The 22,595-nt window shown below is 44.7% G+C and overlaps 1 protein-coding gene across 1 annotated transcript; it reads right to left on the bottom strand.

Annotated features, from left to right (window-relative positions):
• Positions 1-1,915: 1,915 nt before the first annotated feature.
• On the bottom strand, positions 1,916-6,856 carry PRND (prion like protein doppel). The gene is made up of 2 exons (XM_048829470.2): positions 6,824-6,856; positions 1,916-3,292 (listed from the first exon to the last, which is right to left on the bottom strand). Exon 2 carries the CDS (start codon positions 3,280-3,282, stop codon positions 2,722-2,724), a length of 561 nt encoding a protein of 186 aa, XP_048685427.2. The 5' UTR covers positions 3,283-3,292; positions 6,824-6,856; the 3' UTR covers positions 1,916-2,721.
• Between the last annotated feature and the right edge of the window lie 15,739 nt (positions 6,857-22,595).

Genomic DNA, 22,595 nt, shown 5'->3' with positions numbered 1-22,595 from the left:
GGGGGGTTATAATACAAAATACCCAATGCATTTTTTTTTTTTTGGACCAATTTTTGTTTTTAGTTGAATAGTCACTCACCTGTCGTTCTTATTTTTAAATATGTTTGGTAGAAAATCGTGGGTTTTCTGCCCCCCCCCCCCCCCCATAAACCTAAATCAGCAATGGAGCTTTGCTGATTGACACCAGCTGAGGATCTGGTCCAAGATCTCACTCTGCTCTTAATTTGGATAATAATGATGCAATTGCAGAGACAGTTTGGGTGCCGCTGATTCCAGGGTCAGAGTTGTTTCTGCCGCAGATAACAGTCCGTTGGAGTGATGCGATGTAGCAAAATGTAATTAGCTGACAGCATCCTCTCCTCCCTTGTAATATGCCAGAGTCAGCTGTGATGTAACCTCATTAATGTGAGAAGCGCATAGCTCTCTAAATGGGCACATTAATCCTTCATTTCAAACTAAGCACAAAGCATTGTGCCCCACTCATTATCTTCCCATTAAACATTCATTTAGAATCATTTACACTCAAAGAAATAGACTCCCTACCACGAAAGCATTTACTGACTCTGCAGCCAAGTGCATGATGATCTATCCATTTCTAAGCAGCTCCACTTTCAAATATGCATGAGCAGGGTGACATTATGACCATGCAGAATGTGAATTCCTCCATATCGGAGGGGAGTGAGATGATTATATCCTTCATAAGGACTATTGGAATAGGACACAATTGCTTGATAAACTGTTGAGAAAGAGGCCCCTTTGTGTTACAGGCTTACAGACAGTGGGAGACAGTCCCTGTCCTGAATAGCTTACAGTCTCTAAGTTGTAGTTAAGGCTACGTTTATGTCACAGAGGTCATGGAATCTGCCACTTCCAGAGAGCTCTGTGACATTCTCTGCTTCAGCCCCAGGGGCTGCAGGATGCTAGAGCCAGGGGGCCATGGCAGGGTTCCACCGACGGGCAACAGCAGCGACAGGAGACAAGGTTCCCGCGACAGGCGACAGCCTCATGCGAGGACAGGGGGACACCTCGGGCGAGCGGCTGGGGGTGTCCTATTGTCTCGCTGGGAAATATGATCACCCTGCAGCTCCCAGCCTCCGTGGGTGGAGGGGGCCCCTCAGAAGTTTCCAGCTGCTGCAGGCTTTTGCCACAGCAAAAGTCACAGACGAGTCATGGCTTCCGTGAATTTATTTTTGTTGCCCATGACCTGTCTGTGCCTTTTACTACAAATAACCATGACAAAATCTTAGCCTTTGTTATAGTTAATCCAAAAGACCAGCCTTTCTTTTTAACTTCTAAGAACCTCTGTAAAGCAGGATCACTAGATTTGGTGCAACATTTACCACCCCATCCACTCCCTCGCACCTGTCGGTTGAGACTCAATGTGTGGGAGGAAGTTTGGTTGCTCAGTAGGTTTCCTTATACTGTGCCTTTCTTACAGTGCATAATGCCCTTCCAAATACGCTTTGCTGCTCCCAAGTATTTAATATCATTACCACAACTGAGTTTCCCATGAGTCTCAAATATGCTGATTAGGAAGGGCAAAGCCAAGAAATGGGGGAGTGCTAGGGCACACAGATCACTGTCTATCGCATAGCTTGATCATTCAATTGTGCAAATGTAACCCTCCTGGGTGTGGTGGTGTGTCCCATCTAGTGACACCGAGACCACGTAAAGAGAGAGAAAATGAGTCTGCTCTTCACCCTTAGCTGACAGTCAGTTGGCTCTTAGCTCATGCAGTAGAGGCGCATGCACTAAGCTCCAGGGGTTCCCGGTTCGATCCTGCCCACCGACGACCGGGGTCTGTTGGCGTTACACAAACTGAAGAGGAGAAGACTGTGTCTGCAACCAGCTCATGGCTTCCTTCACTTGAATACGGTTGCGTGTTGGAATTTAGTAACAATGCAAAATAGTGGAATAACCGGCTCAAATGGAATGATTTAATCAAAGATTAATACAGCAATATCCAGGATACAGAAAGAAAACATACTTTACCACCCCTCTACATGATGAAGAAAAGGTAGTTTAGTCGCATCTTCCGTACTTAGTGGAATGCTGGCAGTATTCATTCCCAATTTAGCCCCCCAAAACTCTTTCCTTTTATAGGATGTGAGACTAAGAAATCTTTGTGGGGAGGGAAAAGTTACTTTCTCACAGTTATTTCACTCTGTGTTGTTTTCAGTATCTCATTTTTACCTCATTACGTATGGGATTTCTTTTATGGTTATCGCACTTGACCTGATTGATAAACTAAAGGGGATTTATAATCCAGACATTATTACTGACAGCTGTGGCAACCGGTAGCTCTTAATGAGTTAACAACATCTCTCAGTGGGTCATTTATTTCATCACAGGAAAAGTCTGCAATAACAAATATTAATCACAGAACATAACTGTATCATACGCACCCTGTATATTACCTGGTCTTGTTAATTATAACGCATATTAATAAGAATGTCCATTACTATAGAATCCAGAATCGTTCCCTGGACTGGGTTAAAGGAGTTAAAAGATTAGCATGGTCCTTTTATTTGGACACACATTAGCCCACTGTAAAACAAAGCACATGAGTTTGATAGAATAGATAAATGCCACTTGAGTTTATACGCACAAAGGATTTTGGTTAAAATAACAAAAGAATTATGGAAGTTTAACGTACAGAAATCATAAGAGGTAAATAGTTACTGACAGGTACTCCCTCGTTGCCAGTAAATCAATGCAAGTTCATTGCACGGTAAGAGAAATAAAACTCATGAGGCAAAGCATTGCTACCCGACCAAAGGAACCGTGGATGGACAGAGCGAGGCTGCATGGTTGGCAGCAGAAATCCATTGCACACAAGTGGCTTATCACTCGCCACATGACCCTGGCGTACGCACTGGTGGCATTCTTTCCTTCGGATAGGCCCAGTTTGTTTTCAGTCAGACTCACCGTAACGTTAAAGCACTCGCTAACCAACGCGTCCTTGGTTGCGTTCGCCTCTAGAGACTGGAAGCACCGAGGGTAATAAACGCAATCGGGGAACTTTTTGAAGTTGTCGGTGTAATATCTGGCATCTTCGGGCTCTAGTTTGATGTCGAGCAACTGGCCGGTGTAACAGAGCGTGCCTGGAATCTTCACAGGCTCTTTTTTGGATGGCGGGCTGGGCTTATTAACGGGGGGAGGACTTTTATTCTGGTTTGCTTTCTTACTTGTTGAGCCGCCCCTCCTGCAAAGGGTGATATCGCTATAGAGCACCAGCAAAAGCATAGCCATCCAGCAGGTCACCATCCGGGTCCTTCCCATTCTGGAGGATCTGAAAGGGGAAGAGATTTGGATTATAAAGCCAGAAGGGACCATTGTGATGATCTAATCTGACCTCCTGCTGAACACAGGCCACAGAACAGCCCTCAAATAATGCCTGTTTGAACAATATGGTATATCTTCAGTAAAGCATCCGGTCTTGACTCAGAGAATGGCAATTGATGGCGAATCCTCCAGAGCGGCTGGCAACTTGATAATTTACCGTTGAATCTCACTGTTTTAAAAGACTTCCAGTTTGAGTTTGTCCAGCTTCTACTTCCAGCCATTGGATCTTCTTATGCTCTTTGTCTGCTAGATTGAAGAGCCCATGCAGGTACTTATAGCCTGTGATGGAGACGTCCCTTAACTTTCTCTTAAACTAAATATTTTGAGCTCCTTGAGCCGGTCACTATAAGGCATGTTTTCCAATCCTTTCATAACTCTCACGGCTCTTCCTGAACCCTCTCCACTTCCACAATGTCCTCCTTGGATTAACAGTCATTCTTAACACCCTAATCTATTTTCTACAGATATGGCCTCAATCCCAACACCCTGTAAACTTTGGAGGAGATCAGAATCCTCGCCTGCATCCAGACCTGAATTTTGCAAAGGTTCCTAACTTTATAATTGACAAAACCAACCCTCTTGTCCCAAATGCTCCCCAACCGTTTTTGGAAGAGGAGGGGGAACAACTCTGGATCCAAATTCTCCAGCATGTCAACTCCATGACATTATGCAGTTTGGGCAAGCCGTTTGACTGACTGCCAGGGTAAGAATGGGGAAAAACAACCAGGGGAAGCTGCCAACATTTAGGTGACAAATAATCATACGCAGAAAGTGCTCTTCAACCAGAAGTCTCAAAGGACTTTATAATGAAGCATCACAAGCCTCCAGTATTACCCAGAGGCTGTGTAAGAGCAGCCAGATACTTCCTTTTGGCTGGAGGAAAGATGGTTGAATGGTTACAGCACCAGCCTGGAACTTGAGACCCGAGTTCAATTCCCCTGCTCTGCCACAGATTTCCGGGTTGATTTAAATCACTTTCCATCTTTGGGCCCTGTAAAATGGGGATAGTCACACTGCCTTGCCCCACAGGGGTGTTGTGACCTGCCCGGAAACGAAAGTAGTGGGGGCCATTTAAGCACGAAAGATAGAGCGGCAGTTGCACGGTGCAGTAGACTGTGGGCAAAGGTACCTTCGTGTAAGTAGCCAGAGTGATATTTCCATTTTACATATGGGGAAACTGAGGCATACGTTAAAGTCAATGGTTGCTATTTTCAAAATGACCTCAGCGATTTAGATGCTTTTCCCCATTGAGATTTAAGGAGGGAGTTCAGGGCTTTTCTAACTTCTAAGTATTTTGGAATTAACGCCTAACGAACTAGGCTGCCATAAGAGCGTTCTTTGTATGCTGCAAAAGGAGAACTAAGAATATTGAACAGGGCTCTCCAGGAATACATTGGTCCCACTGACTTCAATGGGCTTTGGATCCGGTGAATGTTAGTTTTTAATGACCCTTTGCTGTTCTCCACCTAACCCTGTTTACTTCGGAACCCACCGTGTTTTGGGAATTGCTTTGGGGTAAGAAATAACTAATAGCCACAACGCATATTGTGCCACTGGATATCAAGCAGAACTCCCCCCCCCCCCCCCCACTGATATCAATGGGGGTGGGGGGAATCTGCTTAAAAATCAATCCATTGGATCCATCATAATAAGTTTTGAAACTGTTCATGCTCACGGTGTGGAAATGGAGTTTTCTGAGCATGTAGGACCTGATCCAATGGGAGACCTTCCATTGACTTGGGTGGGCTTTGCGTCAGGTCCCAACTCATTCTATGCTAATAGGAAGGCTGTTTTATGATCACAGGATGTTGCCTTTTTGTAAGGCTTCACTTTCAGTGGAAAGTAACAAGTAGCTGCTTTCCAGCTAGGCTCATAGAGCAAGGTTCGTAGCTTGCAGCCCTGACAAATTGTTCCACAGTATGTTACAGCTTCTTCCTGTGGAAAGTGTGTGTGGATGTTTTATTCATCGCAGAAATCTGTGGGTAACATTTTTTTAAAAAAGGCTGTCAAATCAAGCTCCTCATTGAATCAATTCTGTGGACCCAGCTAAGGGTACTCAGATGTACTGCTTAGCATTGTCTCCGAAGGCTCCACATAAAAGAGAAAAAGGAAGTAAAATGTGTGCAATTACACACTCTTTCTCCCTCTTAGCTATGTACCCACAACCATGCATTTGGCTCAAATGTCTACGTTTGGGTGGGTTTTTTTTTTTTTTTTGCCAACCAATCTTGCTCACCAGAGTGGCAGGCTAGAATGGAAAGATCAACAAGAGACGACCGTGTGGAGATCAGGGTGATGGGCGCATTTTAAATACCTGGACAGATAGAGTATTGTGTATATGTATCCTGTAGGTTAGCTTGAAACACACAGAAGATGGAATGGGTGGATGCTTCTATACCATTTCCTATTTTTTTCCTGACCTCTGGTTCGAGCAGAGGAATTGGGTTCTGTTCCCCAGCTCTCCCATTGGTTTTCTCTGACCGTGGGTACATCATTTAACCTCCCTGAGCCTTAGTTTCTCCATGTTTGTTTCTTGTCTTGCAGGGGTGTGGTGGCAGTGGATGATGGTAAGCCACTTTGGGATCCTGAGACAGGCAAGGTGGTATTATTGAGGGGGGAATGCAGTGCTGCCGGTGTATTTCTGTAGAGCCAAATCATGCAGTGTTTACTCCGGCAAAACTCTGACTGAGAGTCGGTGGGAATTCTAGGAGAGTGAGGATCGGGTTAGAACAGAATGATTTAGCTCGTTCATAAACGGACCATTCAGCCCAAAGAAGAGATCACAAGCATAAGCAAGCTTGTGAATGTGATACATTTTTTTCCCCCCTGTGAGGCTAAATTCAGCAACGAAACCCACCAGATACATTTTTTCTTTTTTGGTAGGTGCTTTGTGGTTTTCCCCATCAATATGGTACTACATACTTCTAGATTTGCTTCTATCTAAACTAGCAGATGAATAGAACTCTCTTCCTTTCCAGGAAAAGAATCTATAGATACAAGGTTTGGAAACTCAATGGAAAGGTCATTTAGGGTCCAACATGCAACTATACCCATTAAAAACATTTTCTATGATAGTTTTCATATCCCAGAGCAATAAACATTGCTTGGGCTGGAAGAAACAGACAGTTCTTTTAGGATCTCACCGTGCAGATATCAGGTAACTTATCTGACAGCATGTCTAATAATCATCCAGATAAGAGAGCTTGAAGTGAATTCTTGTCCTTGTTACATCAATGCAATTCCTTTTTGCTTCGAGATCAGTCTTTGGGTCGTGAATTACTGCAGATCCATCAGCAGTCCCTTTTATCCAGGTCACTTAGGAGTAACTGAAAACAAATGATGGTTACATAGCTCTGCAATTCACAATACAGGACGGAGTGAGAAGTTTTTAAACAACAAATGTAAATGGCAAAATCCTATGCAAACACAAATGAAAATAAGTGATAAAAATCTGTGCCGGATGTTGGTAATCACTCACCTTTCTGCTAGAGAGTTGCAGGTTGTTTTCTGGGGGAAGTGTAGGTCTCGATAGCAGCTGCCAAGCTGACTCTCTCAACCTATATAGCAGTAGGTGGGGTATGTTCATTTCCAAATATGGCAAATTATTTCTCTCTGAGTGTCTGAGAGCATCATCTGTTCCCCTCCCCTCCTCCCCCTTCAAGGTTTGATTTGCCTCTTGTGAAATATTCCATTTTCCTGTACATGTTAGAGCTGAACTGAGCTGTGCAGTTTGTATTTGAACTGTAAGCTCTGTAGGGACAAGGACAGACTTTTTGTACAGCGCCCAGCACAGTGATCCATTATTAGGGCCTACAGGTGCTCTTGCAATACAAATAATATCTAGACCTGGATCTGCATCTGAACTTGGCCAAACTTCCAGGGCAGTTGGGTTGAGTATCCGAGTTCAGATCGTGCCTAAAAAGAGGCTCAGCTGCTGTGATGATGGGTGCCGTATAAAACCTTAAGATCGATCGATAGATGCCATGAGTGCAGGGGCCTGGATGGCCACTCGTGGTCCCTTCCAGTCTTATGATTCCATGCAGATCTGAGTTATAAAATTTGGGGCCTGGCTCCTGAAAAGCCCTAAATTCTGAGAAGCATTCAGATCTGTCTTCTGATTTGTGGCCCGTCTCCAATAAGCACACACACAGTAAACACAGATTGTGTCGAGAATCTCAACACTTCTGTTTGGGAGGTAGGTGGGAAAGGGGATATTTTGATCTTCGGTTCTGGTTTGGTCCATTTCTACGTAGTTAGGCCATCGGCATGATTCACACTTTTAACCTGCCTTTGACAAATTGGGGGTGGTTGGATCCAGGAATTAGTTGGGACCTATCTCTACGATAAACTAAACCTTTCATTCAGAAACCGAATTCTAGATGGTTAGAGATGGCACCACTTTACACGGTAAGTGCAAGACATTTAGGAATCAGATTTTCAGGACAGAAAAGACTTATGTGATCATGTGTCCAACAGGAGGCAGTTCAAGAACTTCTTCTCTTCTGGTTGGGCATGGAAGCTCTAGGTTCATACAGCTTTTCTAGTAATAAAGATTCATCGAAGTCAAGCAAATGGCAGGCTCAAAGAAAGTTCTTTGGGTTTGAAACAGGGGTTCTCTGTCTCCTGGATGCTGCTTGGTGTTATAGAAGATATAATCAAGTAAAGAATTGTGAGAATGCAAATAATCAAAGAACTCAGAAAATGCAGAGTGTGCCAGAAATGAAGTCCACTGGCCATAATCTTGAATGTGTGGTTTTACGGTGTTCCTGACAATTCGTGATATCCATAGCTCCTTTCCCCAACACTTTGCACATGTAGGAGAACATGGAGAACTGGAAAACATACGAGTAACACTTAAATCTCCCCACACCTCTATGAGCATTGTTACATCCCTCTAAAGATGGGGAGACTCAGGCACATGGAGGTTGAGCCCCATATTTTCAAATGTGCCCCTTAACTTCCAGGGGCCAAATCCAAGACATGAGTTTCACATGCACAGAGTATTTGGACCTCCCAGTGACTTAATTTTGGTGGTGCGGGTGTCAAGTGCCTCTTAAATTCAGGATTTAGGTGTCTCATGCTCTGCTCTGAAAATTAGCAGGCACATCTCAGCTTGGGCCTGAGATCACACAGGAAATCAATTAGCAGGCCAGGTATCGCACCCAGGAGTCCCGGTTCCCAGTATACTGCTCTAAGCATTGGAGCATCTCCCCAGTTCCCAGTAAGCTGGCTAGTACCAGCCAAACTTCCAGATCCCTGCCAGCTTCTAATAGCTGAGGATAAAACACAGAGAGAGGTAAAAGCATCTCTTTATAAATCAACTGCTAGCCCAAACAGCCAGTGTAACTAGTTAAGCGTCAAATTCTCTTGCTGAACAGACGTGGTTTTCTGCCTTTCTTGTAATTTAAACTGCTAACCCGAGCTGTAATGGATTTCGTAGTAAAGGAAAACTCCAGTGTAAAATTACAATACTTCTGATCATTGCATAAGATTTCAAAGCGTTGAATTCTGTCCTTCGCTAAACGCAAGATGATGCTTTAGATATCCGTGGGAATTGCACTGAAAATTACTAATGTCCCTACCCTGTAGCCCTTAGCGGAGCTGGTCAAAGAGCAGATTCTTTTTTTTTTTTTTTTTTTGGTCCACAGGCCGTTCTGAAAACATCAGTTTGGGGAGAATGAAACTTCATTTCTTCGTATGTAGTGTTGATAACGATGATGGGTCTCGTGGGGACAGGTCGTGAAGGGCTTTTAATGGGAGGACAAGTAGTTGGGGTGTGATGCTGTGGAGACGGGAGTCTAAAGAGAGTGGTCTGGAAACAGTGATCGGCGAGGAAAATGACCTTTGCAACTACCCCCGAAGACAGCCGATGAAGTGAGCTGTAGCTCACGAAAGCTTAGGCTCAAATAAACTGGTTAGTCTCTAAGGTGCCCCAAGTCCTCCTTTTCTTTTTACACCCTGAATGGTGGTCAAGGCCAAAGAGAAAGTGTTGCTGTAATGGAGACATGAGGCCGTGAGAACTGTCTCTTTGCTAAAGCCATTAAAAAAAAAAATCCCACAGAAAGAATATAATTGTCATATTTCCTAGGACTCTCCTGTGAAGGGAATTTTGTCTGAGGAAGAGCTATAAAAGATTTGCCCTGCACTGAACACAGCTCCTCTTTCTATCCATAGTCACACCCAGCAGCTGAGTTACAGATGATGTCGCTGCCTTTATGTATGAAGTTTCTTGCTCTTGTGACCTTCTCTCCATCCTAATGTTGTTTGTCTATTTTTATTTTTAAAGCTTGAGAGGTTTCATGTCCAGTGGATCCAATCCATTCATCATTAGTCATTCTGAAATAATTAAACATAACCCCGAGCCAAGAACACATTTATGCGGGACGTGATCGGCAATTTCAATAATTACCAAATTACAGTAAGTGCTTTTTTGAAAAAAAGCATTTTGATTAATTTTTCCTTTTAGCCCTGTCTTGTACTACTCAAGTGGGCAGCAATCTTCATAGCGGCCAGTGTCTGGTATGGATTTAAAGATGAACCGTTCTGACAGAACGCCTAAAGCTGCCAAAAGAAATATCGGTCCTCTTCCCCCAGCCCTCTGCCTTTAGCAGGGCCGGCTCCAGGCCCCAGCGTTCCAAGCAGGTGCGTGGGGCGGCAGTCAGAAAGGGGCGGCAGAGTTTCCGCGGCGGTGGCAATTCGGCGGCAGCGTCTCTCTCTCTCTCTCCTGCCAGCCGCAGCGGCGATTTGGCGGCGACTGGTTTTTTCACTGCTTGGGGTGGCAAAAACGGTAGAGCCGGCCCTGGCCTTTTGACTTGGAAGCTTTCACAGAACAAATATACATAGGCTTGATGATTCCAATTCTCGACTGACTTCAACGGAGCTACCTGGTGTCAGACAGTAGCGAATCAAGCCCAACATCAAAATTATTTTAAATAAAAATGTTTGACTATATTTTTAGAATTTTTTTTTTTTAAAGCCAGAAGGGACCATTATGATCATCTCGTCTGAAGTCCTACGAGAGACAGGCCCAGGGAATTTCACCAATTTGATCGTCTGATCCAAGGCTCACTGAACTCAGTAGACTCTTTCCATTGACCTCAATGGAGATTGGGTCAGGTTTTCATTGACAAATGCTCTGACTTGTTGAGCACCCTCTGTTCCTGCTGAAGGCAATGGGAGTTGACAGTGCTCAGGACCGTGCAGAATCACACTCTTACCGACGGGTTGATTCCTTCAGCATTTTCAGTTTCCTTTGCTGCAGGTAATAGAGAGGAAGGATGGTGTAGTGGTTTAGGCAGTAGCCTGGGACTTGAGTCTCGTCCAGTTCCCTGCTCCACTATAGATCATAAAATATCAGGGTTGGAAGGGACCTCAGGAGGTCATCTAGTCCAACCCCCTGCTCAAAGCAGGACCAATCCCCAATTTTTGCCCCAGATCCTGAAATGAACTCACAACCCTGGGTTTAGCAGGCCAATGCTCAAACCACTGAGCTATCCCTCCCCATGTCCTGTGGGATCTTGGGCAAGTCACTTGGGGCTCAAGTTTCAAAGGTATTTCTGTTTCAGAGTAGCAGCCCTGTTAGTCTGTATTCGCAAAAAGAAAAGGAGTACTTGTGGCACCTTAGAGACGAACACATTTATTTGAGCGTAAGCTTTTGTGGGCTACAGCCCACTTCATCAGATGCATAGAATGGAACATAGAATAAGAAGATACACACGCGCACGCGCCTTATAAGATAGATAGATATTCTTATTCTATGACAGGTTTCAGAGTAACAGCCGTGTTAGTCTGTCTTTGCAAAAAGAAAAGGAACACTTGTGGCACCTTAGAGACTAACCAATTTGTTTGAGCATGAGCTTTCGTGAGCTACAGCTCACTTCATCTTACTCTGTTATCTATCTTATAAGGGGTGTGTGTGTGTGTGTGTGTATATATCTATATATCTTCTTATTCTATGTTCCATTCTATACATCTGATGAAGTAGGCTGTAGCCCACGAAAGCTTACGCTCAAATAAATTTGTTAGTCTCTAAGGTGCCACAAGTCCTCCCCTTTTTTAAAGGTATACAGGTGCTTCACTCCCATAGCTGGGAACTGGGCAGAGCACAGACTTGAACCTGGGTCTCTCACATGCCAAGTGAGTGCCTCATCAGTGGATTATTCTGGGGTGGGTCTCTCTCTGGTTTTCATGAATAGTTTTGAAAGATCTTGGCTACATCCAGATGTGGAACAGATGTTTTTCCAATCTCAAATTTTCCTGGGGACAGGACCAGTTTCTCACCCAGCTCTGATATTGCTACTGACCTCCTTTTGTAAAGTCCTCTGAGACCAACTGATGAAAAGCACTGGAGACGGTCTAACTGGTATCATTTATTAAGCAAGCCCAGATCTGTGTTGACAAGGTAACTCTCTATCAGAGGTAGCTGGCAATAGATTCCAAATGCAATTTATTTTTATGGCAGTATCGCCCACAGGCTTCAAGCAGGGCCCAACGAGTTAAGCAAATACTCAGAATAAAGCACAATTCTCTGCACCAAGGAGCTCACACTGTGATTTGAGACAAAACTCAAGCAGGCAGGGAGCATGCATGCAACTGCACAATTACATAGATTAGGCGTTGCCTACTTTGGTCCAGAACCCAAAGCAAGCTGAGGATGCCCTGTGGGGCATATGGGTTGCCCCCTGAGAGGCCAGATGGTGATGACACCATTGTCATCTCTGGGACACTCCACCAGGGAAGGGCAGCTGTAAGTTCTGGTGAATCCTACTTGTGGAATACTACCCCTGGGAGATGCGCTGCTTGTGTCTCTTGGGCAGCCTACCCCTGCTCCTCCACAGCTAGTCTCATGGGTTTGTCTACATTGCCCACTAAGCCCAGGCTCTGACTTCAGGTGTGAGCCCAAGCCCTCTTTCCTTCAACACACACATCAGTCTGACTCGGGTCATCAAGCAGTCAGGACCTGGGTTAGGACCCAGCTGTTGGGAGGCGGGGGGAGATCAGAGCCTGAGTCTTGCTGTGACTCCGGTCCGAGCCCTGTCATTTTGCAGTGTGGATGCAGCTCAAGTAGCAGACCCGAGTCAGAGGGTCTGCATGGCACAGTATGGACATGTTAGTGCGGCTGTGAGACCCTGGTCCTGCGCTTGTAAACCCAAGTTTACAATGCAGTGTAAACACGCAAGCACAGGCCTGGAAAGCCTGGGTCCCACATTGTGGGATGTGCTGGCTGGCTCTTGGGTCCCTCCGTGACACCTTGCACCACAGTACCCCTTTGCCATGTGACTTTCCGGAACAGACTTTGTGCTGCCAGTGGCTCAGGACCCAGATTTCTATTTATGGAAGCCAAGAATTAACCCAGGCCGTAAAACATGTTGGAAGTGCTAAGTCTTCCTTTTGAACAATCTACATTGATTAAGAAGCAGAAGCCTGGGTTGGCTTCCCCTGGTGTCCAAATATTACAATTGCATTTCACCTGGTCCATTGCATCCACTGCAGCATAAGCACAGTTCAGTTGCAATTGTTGTTGAGTCCTGATTTCGAGAAGTGCTGAGCACCCACAATTATGGGAGCTGCAGATGCTCAGTATCTGTTGAAAACCAGGCCTTAAGTGTATCAAGTCATAGGTTGTTTACATGCCCCATGAAGAGTTTACAAAATAAGACTTGGCAAAGAGACTAAGGAAAAACCATAAATGAAGTAGCCTGACCAGATACCGAGTTCTGGGGGTGCAATTCAGACCAGTGAGGGGTTGTGTCACCTTAGAGAAATGATGTTTGCCACTCCTTTGAAAGAAACTACATCAGCAGCTTTACCACTTACTGGAGTTAAGAAACACTTAAACATTAAACATTTTAATCAAAGCACTGGATTAAAAAGTAAAACAAGTTCATTAAACATACTTTAAGTGATATCAAAGGGAAGAGAGAGCGTTTAGAAAGCGTTACAAACAAACAAAAGTAGGAAGATGCTTCTAAGACTAAAATTTTAATTTCAGCCAGTTACAATCTGCTTAAGCAGGTTTCTCGCCAAAAATCAACCTCCAGAGACTTCAACCGCATCTTTCTGGGATCTCGAGAGCTCTGACCTCTTTAGCCTCTCAAGTGATGGAAAACTTAGAGGTTCCCTTAATATCCAGTAAACCTTTGCAATGCACCACTCTAAGTTCATTGACTTGGCTTCAAGAGGCAGAGGTTTCCTGGGGGTGCCATCTCCATTCCCCCCTGAAGATGGTTAAGAGGTCCTCTTTCCCCACTTGCTCTCATGATGGCTGTGTTTACCTTGCATGTAAACATGTCTTCATTGTCTCTGCCTGATGACCAGGCTCCTTTTGTGTTCAAGACCTGTTTTATAATTCGTTCAAATACAGACTTTCAAACACCACCTCAGAGAACACCCATAATACCACATATATCATTGTGAAATATATGTATTAATACTTTCATCACCAGTGTGTCATTAGTTTTCCAACAATATATTGCAGAACGTGACCTCAATGCCGTGGACAGCTCACAATCTAAATAGACTAAACTCCATTACCTCTTGAAAGGCGTTGATCCTGGTTGTAGCAAAGACCTGCTCCTTGAGCCATCTCCTGGTGGGTACTTGCAATCAGATGCCACCCACACTGAAGGATGCCACTGTACCCTCTGAAGCAGACAGCTGATGGATCTTTTACTGTAGATGGCCCTGTAGACAGGCATTCACTCCCCTCCCCCTGAAACTGGTCTTGTCTCTCTCCCGTCAAGGCTCAGTGGGCATAGCTGACCCATGCAGGGAAATAAATGGCAGCCTAAATGGGTGCATTGGTCCAGCGGTGTGGATCGGAGTGCCCAATCGGGATGTGACGGGGTATTTAGAATGACCATTGTCAGTCCTATATTTATCCTCTTTTCTTTTAAACTAGACTCCTCATGGGTGTGTAGTTTCGAGGCTCGTATTTTTATTCTGTTCAACAGCCGCACAATGGGGATGGAGCGCGTTGTATCAACCAGGCAAGGTACTAACAAGCTATTTTCAAAAGTGGCAACCTCTTTACCAAGCTGCTGCTGCACCCTACACCAAGCTGCTGCTGCACCCTATGTAGCTTTCTCCCTGCCTCTCAACTCCTCCTCCCTCCTTCCTGTTTCCTGTCCTTTCAGACTCCCAACAGCCAGTGCTCCCAATTCTAATAATTACAAGCAACATCTAAATGCCACAGAGTGCTGCTTATTATCATTGCATTTACTATCGGCAGGTAGTGGGGACAAGCCAGGGATAGGCTGAACTCTACCTTTCCTGTCTGTTGCTTCCTTAATTCAGTATCTAGCTTCTCCCCGAGCCCAAGAACCACATGGGAAAGTTTGTAAAGCTGGATCTCACCCCCAATTGACCAGCAGATGGCGATAAAGCAACAATAAAGTATTCAGACAATTAACTATTTCAGGGCAGGTGATTTTTACCTATGTAGCCAGTGACATGCTGGCTAGAGAATTCTAATAGGCGATGTCTTCCACCTCGTACTAAACCAGGGAGAGATGGAGAGACTCATTCAATAAATCTAGAGGACAAACGAAAGAGGCTTCTGTAATACCGGCTGCGTCAGAGAGGAAAAATGCTTTCTTCCGCCATGCGGATGGTTTTTGCGTTTTGGAGAAATTCAGTTCAGAATGGTGTTTGGATTTGAACATGGCGGTGGTGGTATAACTAATGGAGGGCATAACGTACAACCTTTTCCGATTCTTCTTGGGGTGGGAATAAAAAAAATAATTAAAAAAAGGAGAGAGAATTTAGTCCTTTATTTTCTAGTATAAGTTTAATTATCCTGGTTCTCGCCTGAATTCTCTTTTAGAGCTTGGTAGTAAAATAGGTTTTCTATTTTTTTTAAATTGTGAAACATTTTGAACATTTCTATGTCCCTCTCATGCCGCAGGGTTTGAAAACGAAGGATTGAATGCTGAAAACTTCCCGTTTCAAAAACTTTCATTCCCCCCCCCCCCCACGCCCCTTTCCCTTTTTTCCAATTTGTCAATGGGGAGGGAAAATGACTTTTTTTTTTTTCAATTTTAAGTTTAATAGAAAAATAAATAAATAATTAAAAACCCTTTCTTTTTTTTAAAAAAATACCTTTTTTCAATGGTAAAAATGCTTTGGAGATCGGCTCAAAAATGATCGGTTGGAAAACAGTGATTCAACAGAATCAAAACATTCGATGGGCACGTGTTGAATGGGACAAAATTTCATTTTGGGTTGGGTGAGGAGTCAAGATGTTTTCATTTAAATTTATTTATCATACAAAAGTTGAAATTTTCAAGTGGAAAAGAAGCATTTTGAGGTTATCGAAAGGAACTCTTCTGTTCCACAGCGAATTCCATGATTTTCCACTCCTTGTTCCAAAGCACAACGAAAACTAACTTCAAAACTGTGGACTTTCCTGCGGGATGGAAACTGTGACTGATGAAGGGTGGTGCAGGGGGAGTGGATTGGGGTCTGAGTGGGAGGGAGGCATTTTTTCCCTTCCACCTCTTACCCTCTTCTTTGTCATTAGCCCAGGGCACTTCACTTTCCTGGAAAGGCTGCTGTCGTGAGGATGGGGAGCTGAGTGGGTGAGGCGGCAGTAGGCCAGAGTAGCTGACGGGGTGGTACTAGCCCTTTAAATTGCCTTGATGCTGGGAGATGGAGAGAGAGAGAGAGAAACAGCCGGTGTCAAGTGGAGTGCCCCAGGGGTCGGTCCTGGGGCCGGTTTTGTTCAATATCTTCATAAATGATCTGGAGGATGGTGTAGATTGCACTCTCAGCAAATTTACGGATGATACTAAACTGGGAGGAGTGGTAGATAAGCTGGAGGGCAGGGATAGGATACAGAAGGACCTAGACAAATTGGAGGATTGGGCCAAAAGAAATCTGATGAGGTTCAATAAGGATAAGTGCAGGGTCCTGCACTTAGGACGGAAGAATCCAATGCACCGCTACAGACTAGGGGCCGAACGGCTAGGCAGCAGTTCTGCGGAAAAGGACCTAGGGGTGACAGTGGACGAGAAGCTGGATATGAGTCAGCAGTGTGCCCTTGTTGCCAAGAAGGCCAATGGCATTTTGGGATGTATAAGTAGGGGCATAGCGAGCAGATCGAGGGACGTGATCGTTCCCCTCTATTCGACATTGGTGAGGCCTCATCTGGAGTACTGTGTCCAGTTTTGGGCCCCACACTACAAGAAGGATGTGGATAAATTGGAGAGAGTCCAGCGAAGGGCAACAAAAATGATTAGGGGTCTGGAACACATGAGTTATGAGGAGAGGCTGAGGGAGCTGGGATTGTTTAGCCTGCAGAAGAGAAGAATGAGGGGGGATTTGATAGCTGCTTTCAACTACCTGAAAGGGGGTTCCAAAGAGGATGGCTCTAGACTGTTCTCAATGGTAGCAGATGACAGAACGAGGAGTAATGGTCTCAAGTTGCAGTGGGGGAGGTTTAGGTTGGATATTAGGAAAAACTTTTTCACTAAGAGGGTGGTGAAACACTGGAATGCATTACCTAGGGAGGTGGTAGAATCTCCTTCCTTAGAGGTTTTTAAGGTCAGGCTTGACAAAGCCCTGGTTGGGATGATTTAACTGGGAATTGGTCCTGCTTCGAACAGGGGGTTGGACTAGATGACCTTCAGGGGTCCCTTCCAACCCTGATATTCTATGATTCTATGAAACAAAACACTTACCAGTTTTGGTGGTTTATGGACAGGCTGGTGGTACTGTCAGCAGATCCCCTGTAATCCTGGCTGGTGGCAAGGGAGGATGTGTATGGACGGCCCTTTGCCCTTCTCCCCCACATTGCCAAAAAGGGGAACCGCATCCACAGAGACGGGATGCAGTTAATCGGAATGCTTCTGTCCTGTGAGGGGGGCCGCAGCTGGGTTCCCATGCAGTCTGTACATTTTTCTTGTCTTATAAAATTATATATGCCAAATGTAGTCACGCTGAATGCAAGTAGCTTCATGGCAAAGTGTGTCCTACCTTTCAGCTACAAAAATGAAATCCTAACTCTGGCTCTGTCTACACTGTAAGTGACTCATCTGCCTGAAACCAGTGGGTTTCATGGCTCAGCAGCTACTACCCAGGCTACCCTGCTATGGATACTCGTGCTTGCTCAGTGACAGCTAGCCGTGATGTACACGAGCAGGGAACTCATACCCCTATTTCATAGTGTAGACGTAGCCTCAAATGCTATGCTGAAATGGATGATGGAGCACTGTAATATTTCTCTTTCACAAATACTTAATCTGAACCCCTCCAAATTTCGGGAAGGGAGTATTTGATTTCAGATCTCTGGATCCCAACAACGAAGGGTTGTTCTTGCAAGCTTCTGGTCCAAGGAGACAAATGTCTGGATCATGCGTGAGTCCCTTCTTAATCTTTTGCGAGATGAGCCGATCTGGGGAAATAGTCACCATTTCTGGCTGAAGTCTCATGGGAACAAAATCACGTAAGTCATCCAAACTGCACCCCTCTTTATCCGCTGGCCTGTGATGTACAGGAGGCCAGAGTTGTTGACCTTGGTGTGATCCCTCTAGTCTTAAACTCTGACTTAGTTTTATCCAGATGAATAACCAGACCAGCGTGCACTGCTTCTTGCCCGACCAGATTGGCCGTCAGTTTTATTCATAAAAATGGCTCAGACTTAAGATTCTTTAGGTTGTTTTAATCCCCACTAAATCCTTTAGGGTCAGATTGTGAATTGGTGTGTTGATACAGGGGGGTGTCAGACCTGAGACGGCTTAAGATGTTAATAAAACTTTTGCTCGTTGTTACAACATTTAACAGGCAGGAGTAATGTAGGGTTTTCTGTCAAGTGATTGCTGGAGACTCCCCGTGTAACAACCACTTTCTGTTAAAGACACAGAAAAGCAGTTAAAGCATTTGAAATACAAATTAGTAAATAAGGCATTCGCTGTATAAAACAAACTGCCCTTTCCCTTATGTTTCCTGTATTGAGATCATTTGTGTTTAATAGGGGACACCCTTTGACAGTCTTTTAGGTGGCATTAAAGAGGGTGTTCACGGCCCTTATGGGCGTTGAGAGCGTAAGTTAATTTAGATGGCCCCAGTTTCAGAAACCTCTTTTGCCCAGTCTGGTCAGGATGCTTTTCAGGAGTAGGACAGCAAAGGCCCAAGGGGCTCACACTGGATGTTGGGGTCTCGGGAAACAGTGGGGAGAGGAAACCATGATGGTAAACCTTGCTTTCTCCATTCTACATGTCCCCCAGTCGCTCAGAGTGACAGCCAGATAAACAATGCCCGTGAAGGGGTGGCAGCCTCATCCCATTAATATTATCCAATGAAAACACATTTCAGTACTTTCCACTACAAGCACTTCCTCCCATTTCTAGAGTCTTCCAGCTTATCGTCCTATCCATCTGTGACGGTAGCAGGAGCCTGGAAGTCCCCTGGCTTCGGTTCTTGTCACTGGTTGGTTCCCCCCTACTTGTCTTCAACGTCTGCTGCCTTTTATAAACCATCTTGCGTAACAGGCGGGGTTGGACTTTTGTCCCCTTTGAGAACCTAAGGGTACAGGTGTAGTTCATAGTCCCGGCACCTCTGGGCTTGCCGCATCAGTTATGAATGAAAAAAAATTGCTTGAGCCCCAGCACCTCCTTCATTACAAATTAAGCCCTGCCCCAATGGGAAGAAGGGATTTGCAATCTAGAATCTGGCCCTGGAGAGGCCGTGATGGGCCAGGGTTAGTGGCTGCGAGAGGAACTGAGGGGATCTGCAGGAAAAGGTGTGGCAAGGCAACTGAAAACGAAGGTCAACGCGGCAGCTGGAAGGAGGAAGCATCTTATCCTAGCCGCAGAGAGAGAGAGAATAAAACATGACTATTTCTGTTCGTGCCTCATCAGATAGAGGCTGGTGCGGGGGAGGGTACGTTTATGCAACAGTTTGGAATGAGGCTGGGTCAAGGGAGTTGGGTTAGTGGGGCGCACTCTACCGCTCTACAAACAGCTGTATGGTCGGAGATTTGAAGTCTGAGGAGGAGACGGGCTTCAGAGCCGGAGCGGCAGCTTCACGGAGCTGCATGCACAGCTGCTTTTAGGGCGCTGATGCTGCCCTGCTATCCCCAGGCTGGGAGCCTTGCTCCAAACAGGGTGACCAGACATCTATTTTTTTCAGGGCAGGGGGTAGAGTTGCGTATGGAAGCCAAAGCCCCTGATATCGGGACGGCTGGTCACCCTACCTCAAAAATGCTGTGTAAACACGTCCTCGGTGGCTCAGAATAATGAGCTGTGCAATTCCAACCTGTTAGGCCCAAGAGGCCAGGCATCCATAAAGCAGCCGCATCTTAAAACGGGTCTAGTGTCTCAAGAGGTACCAATCGTTGTCGATTACTGTTTTGCGAATAAATTTAAACATTGGGTCTGCTTCAAAGCATCCTCCCTTTCCAGAGTACTGGGAAGAACAGAGCTACAGGACTGTAAGCTTTTTGCTACTGGGAACATGTCCACCTTTGTGTTTCTTTCATGCTTCACGTGCTACCGCAGTGGCGAAAAGCAACTGCCAAAAAAATTAAAAAAAGGGGGGGGGGAGAGGTGGGGAGATCAAGGAGGGAACAAATCCAAAGCTGTTTTTGTTTGTTTGTTTTTTTAAATGAATTTAATGAAGAATTGCATGTATCGGGCGAGAGAGCCAGAGTCCACTGGTATTAGAGATGCACAGACTTGATCCATTGCGGGTTTGCAGCTTTAAGGGGAAAGAACCAGTTACTCCGCTGTGAAGTACTGTGCATCAATATTTCGTGGCTGGCAGTCTTACCACTGAAGTAATGGATCGATAATATCACAGCTGAGCAGCTGCTAATATTTTCACCCTATTAAGTCGGGGGCGGGGGGAAAACAGTGCACTTCATTTGAACCCTGTTCATTGGAAAGCCATACGTTCGTCATCTGATTCTTATAAGTAAAACAGACAGCTATGCAAGTCATAAAAGTTCAGTCCGCCCTCTATATAAATTGCAATATAACACATACATGATTTAATATTAGAGGGACCAAAGACCGATAGCTACATCCATAATAGATTACTGCATAAAATATTTGAAGTGTGTCATACTTACACTAATACTGTTAGGAAAAGCCCAGTGCTTGAGAAGATTAGACTTAGACCCGAGACACACACTTCAGATCCCTACACGGACTTTCCTAACCTTCAGGGTCCTGGCATTCTAGACCTGGAGTTTTGGTTCAGCCCATTGTAGTAGTATGGGCCAGGTGTAAAATTTGGATCTGGACTTCCACAGAGTGTGTTGGTTTTTGGATTTGGGGTGCTGGTTTGGATGCCACCTCTGCAGAAAAATATAAATGGGAGGTATTAAGTCAGGGTTTGAAAATAGGGTCCTGCATCAGGTTTGCAGTGATTGTACATAAGGCCATTATATATCCTTGTTCTTTATATTTCACCGACACAATATACAGCTTTCCTTTTGTGTGTGTGTGGAGGGAAGATTACAGTTGATTCTGTTTCCCTGTGCACCTTCTCCCCCAAACAAATTGATTCAAGACACAGTCTAAAATTAATTTAAAGCACACAATATCAGGGATTAGGAAGGGGAAGGAAATAGGATATCCTAACTCTTGTGATACCAGTTCACATGCTCCCCAGGTGAGCAGGGAGGGATAGTGATGGCTGTTTGGTCACTTATGATAAGGGAGTTGGTCAGCGTCAATATTTCGAATGAATAATTACCCGCATCGGAGAAATTGCCACGAATTTGAAGCCATCTCAATAGAGATGCGAAGGACTGAATGGGTCATGGTGACTGAACTTCCCTTCAAGGAAAGACTGAAGTTCATAAGGAAAAGAAAGGTGAGGGAAGCTTGCGCTGCCATTGCTTAGGAGACACCAGTTTTCTGCACAAATAGAGCTTCAATCTGAGGCCATGAATTGGGCTCCTGACACAAGTCCTTATATTCGCACACAGAGGAAGCAAACATTCCCTGCAAAGAGGAAATGAACAAAATGCTTTTAAGGCCCATCATTTTCTGAAGCATGCAAAACTAAGTGGATAATAAATAATTAACTCTAGGATCTGATGTTAAACATTAGGTGCTTATTTATCCCTCTCGGCTCAGGTCCTTTGCTCTACTGAAGTCAACGGAGCAATGCTGATTAGCCGAGACCAGCCGGATGAGCTGACCGGCCGAGAGTCTGGCCCCCAACTCGCCAAGGGATGGCATGTGTTGCTCTTACCCTGATTCTCTGCTGTTTAGCACATGTTCAAAGTGGGTGCAACACAACACCAAACCAGAACAGCAGCATTTTACTCATTTTGCCCAATTATGTGACCTACTAGAGCTGGTCAAAGTGTTCAGTGGACCAGAAAATGCAATTTTGTTGAAATTGAAACTTTTTACGTCCATTTTGAGGATTTTTTTTTTTTAGGGGAGAACTGTGGGATTCATCTTAACTTTCTCGGGTTTGATAATGTCCAAACATTTTGCTTAAGCTATTTTGTTTCATTCTGACCTATTATATTGTTTTGGCATTATTGAAACAATAATGGGTGTTTGAACGGAATGGTTTTTGGAATTTCTGTTCTGTGGAAAATTTCAACTTTTCAGTCCAATTCAGGATGAATTTTTGAATTCATGGAAATGGAAACCCGATTTCCCAGACTAGTTTTTAGTGTTTATACGGGGTGCAAAGCAATACAGGATCATTGATAGGCTTAAAAAAAATATCTGTTTGTATGATTAGCTAAAAGACTCTCCTGTGTCCCAGTGCAAAAAAGGTTGATAGTTTCCTTACCTCTATTTATTTACCTGTGTTTTGAGCGAGGTAAATAACTTCTCCATCTACACTGACATTTGATCAGAACACAGAATCGCTTAGCTGCTATGTATAAAACTTTCAAACCCAGCTATGCCACCAAGGAGACTAAATCCAATTTTCAAGAGTGCCTCAGTCACTTAGGAAAATGGGACTTAAATGCTTAGAAAATTATACCATATATCTCGTTAAAATGCAATTAAAGCACAGGCAAGCAAGGAAGGACCGTCTTGTGGATATGATACTGGACTGGGACCAAGGAGACCCTGGGTTCAATTCCTGCCTCAGCCACAGACTTCCTGTGTGATCTTGGGCAAGTTGCTTAATACACTCTATATGTCAGTTTCCCCATCTGTAAAATGGGCACAATACTTCCCTAACTCAGCAGGGGGTGTTTAAGGGTAAGATTCATTTAATGAACGTGAGGTGCTCAGATATTATGGTGATGAGCGCCATGTCAGTGCCTGGAT

This window comes from Caretta caretta, chromosome 26 (assembly GCF_965140235.1).
Source record: "Caretta caretta isolate rCarCar2 chromosome 26, rCarCar1.hap1, whole genome shotgun sequence".
NCBI lineage: Eukaryota > Metazoa > Chordata > Testudines > Cheloniidae > Caretta > Caretta caretta.
The sequence above is the reverse complement of the archived record's forward strand: the minus strand, read 5'-3'. Positions and strand labels throughout refer to the sequence as shown.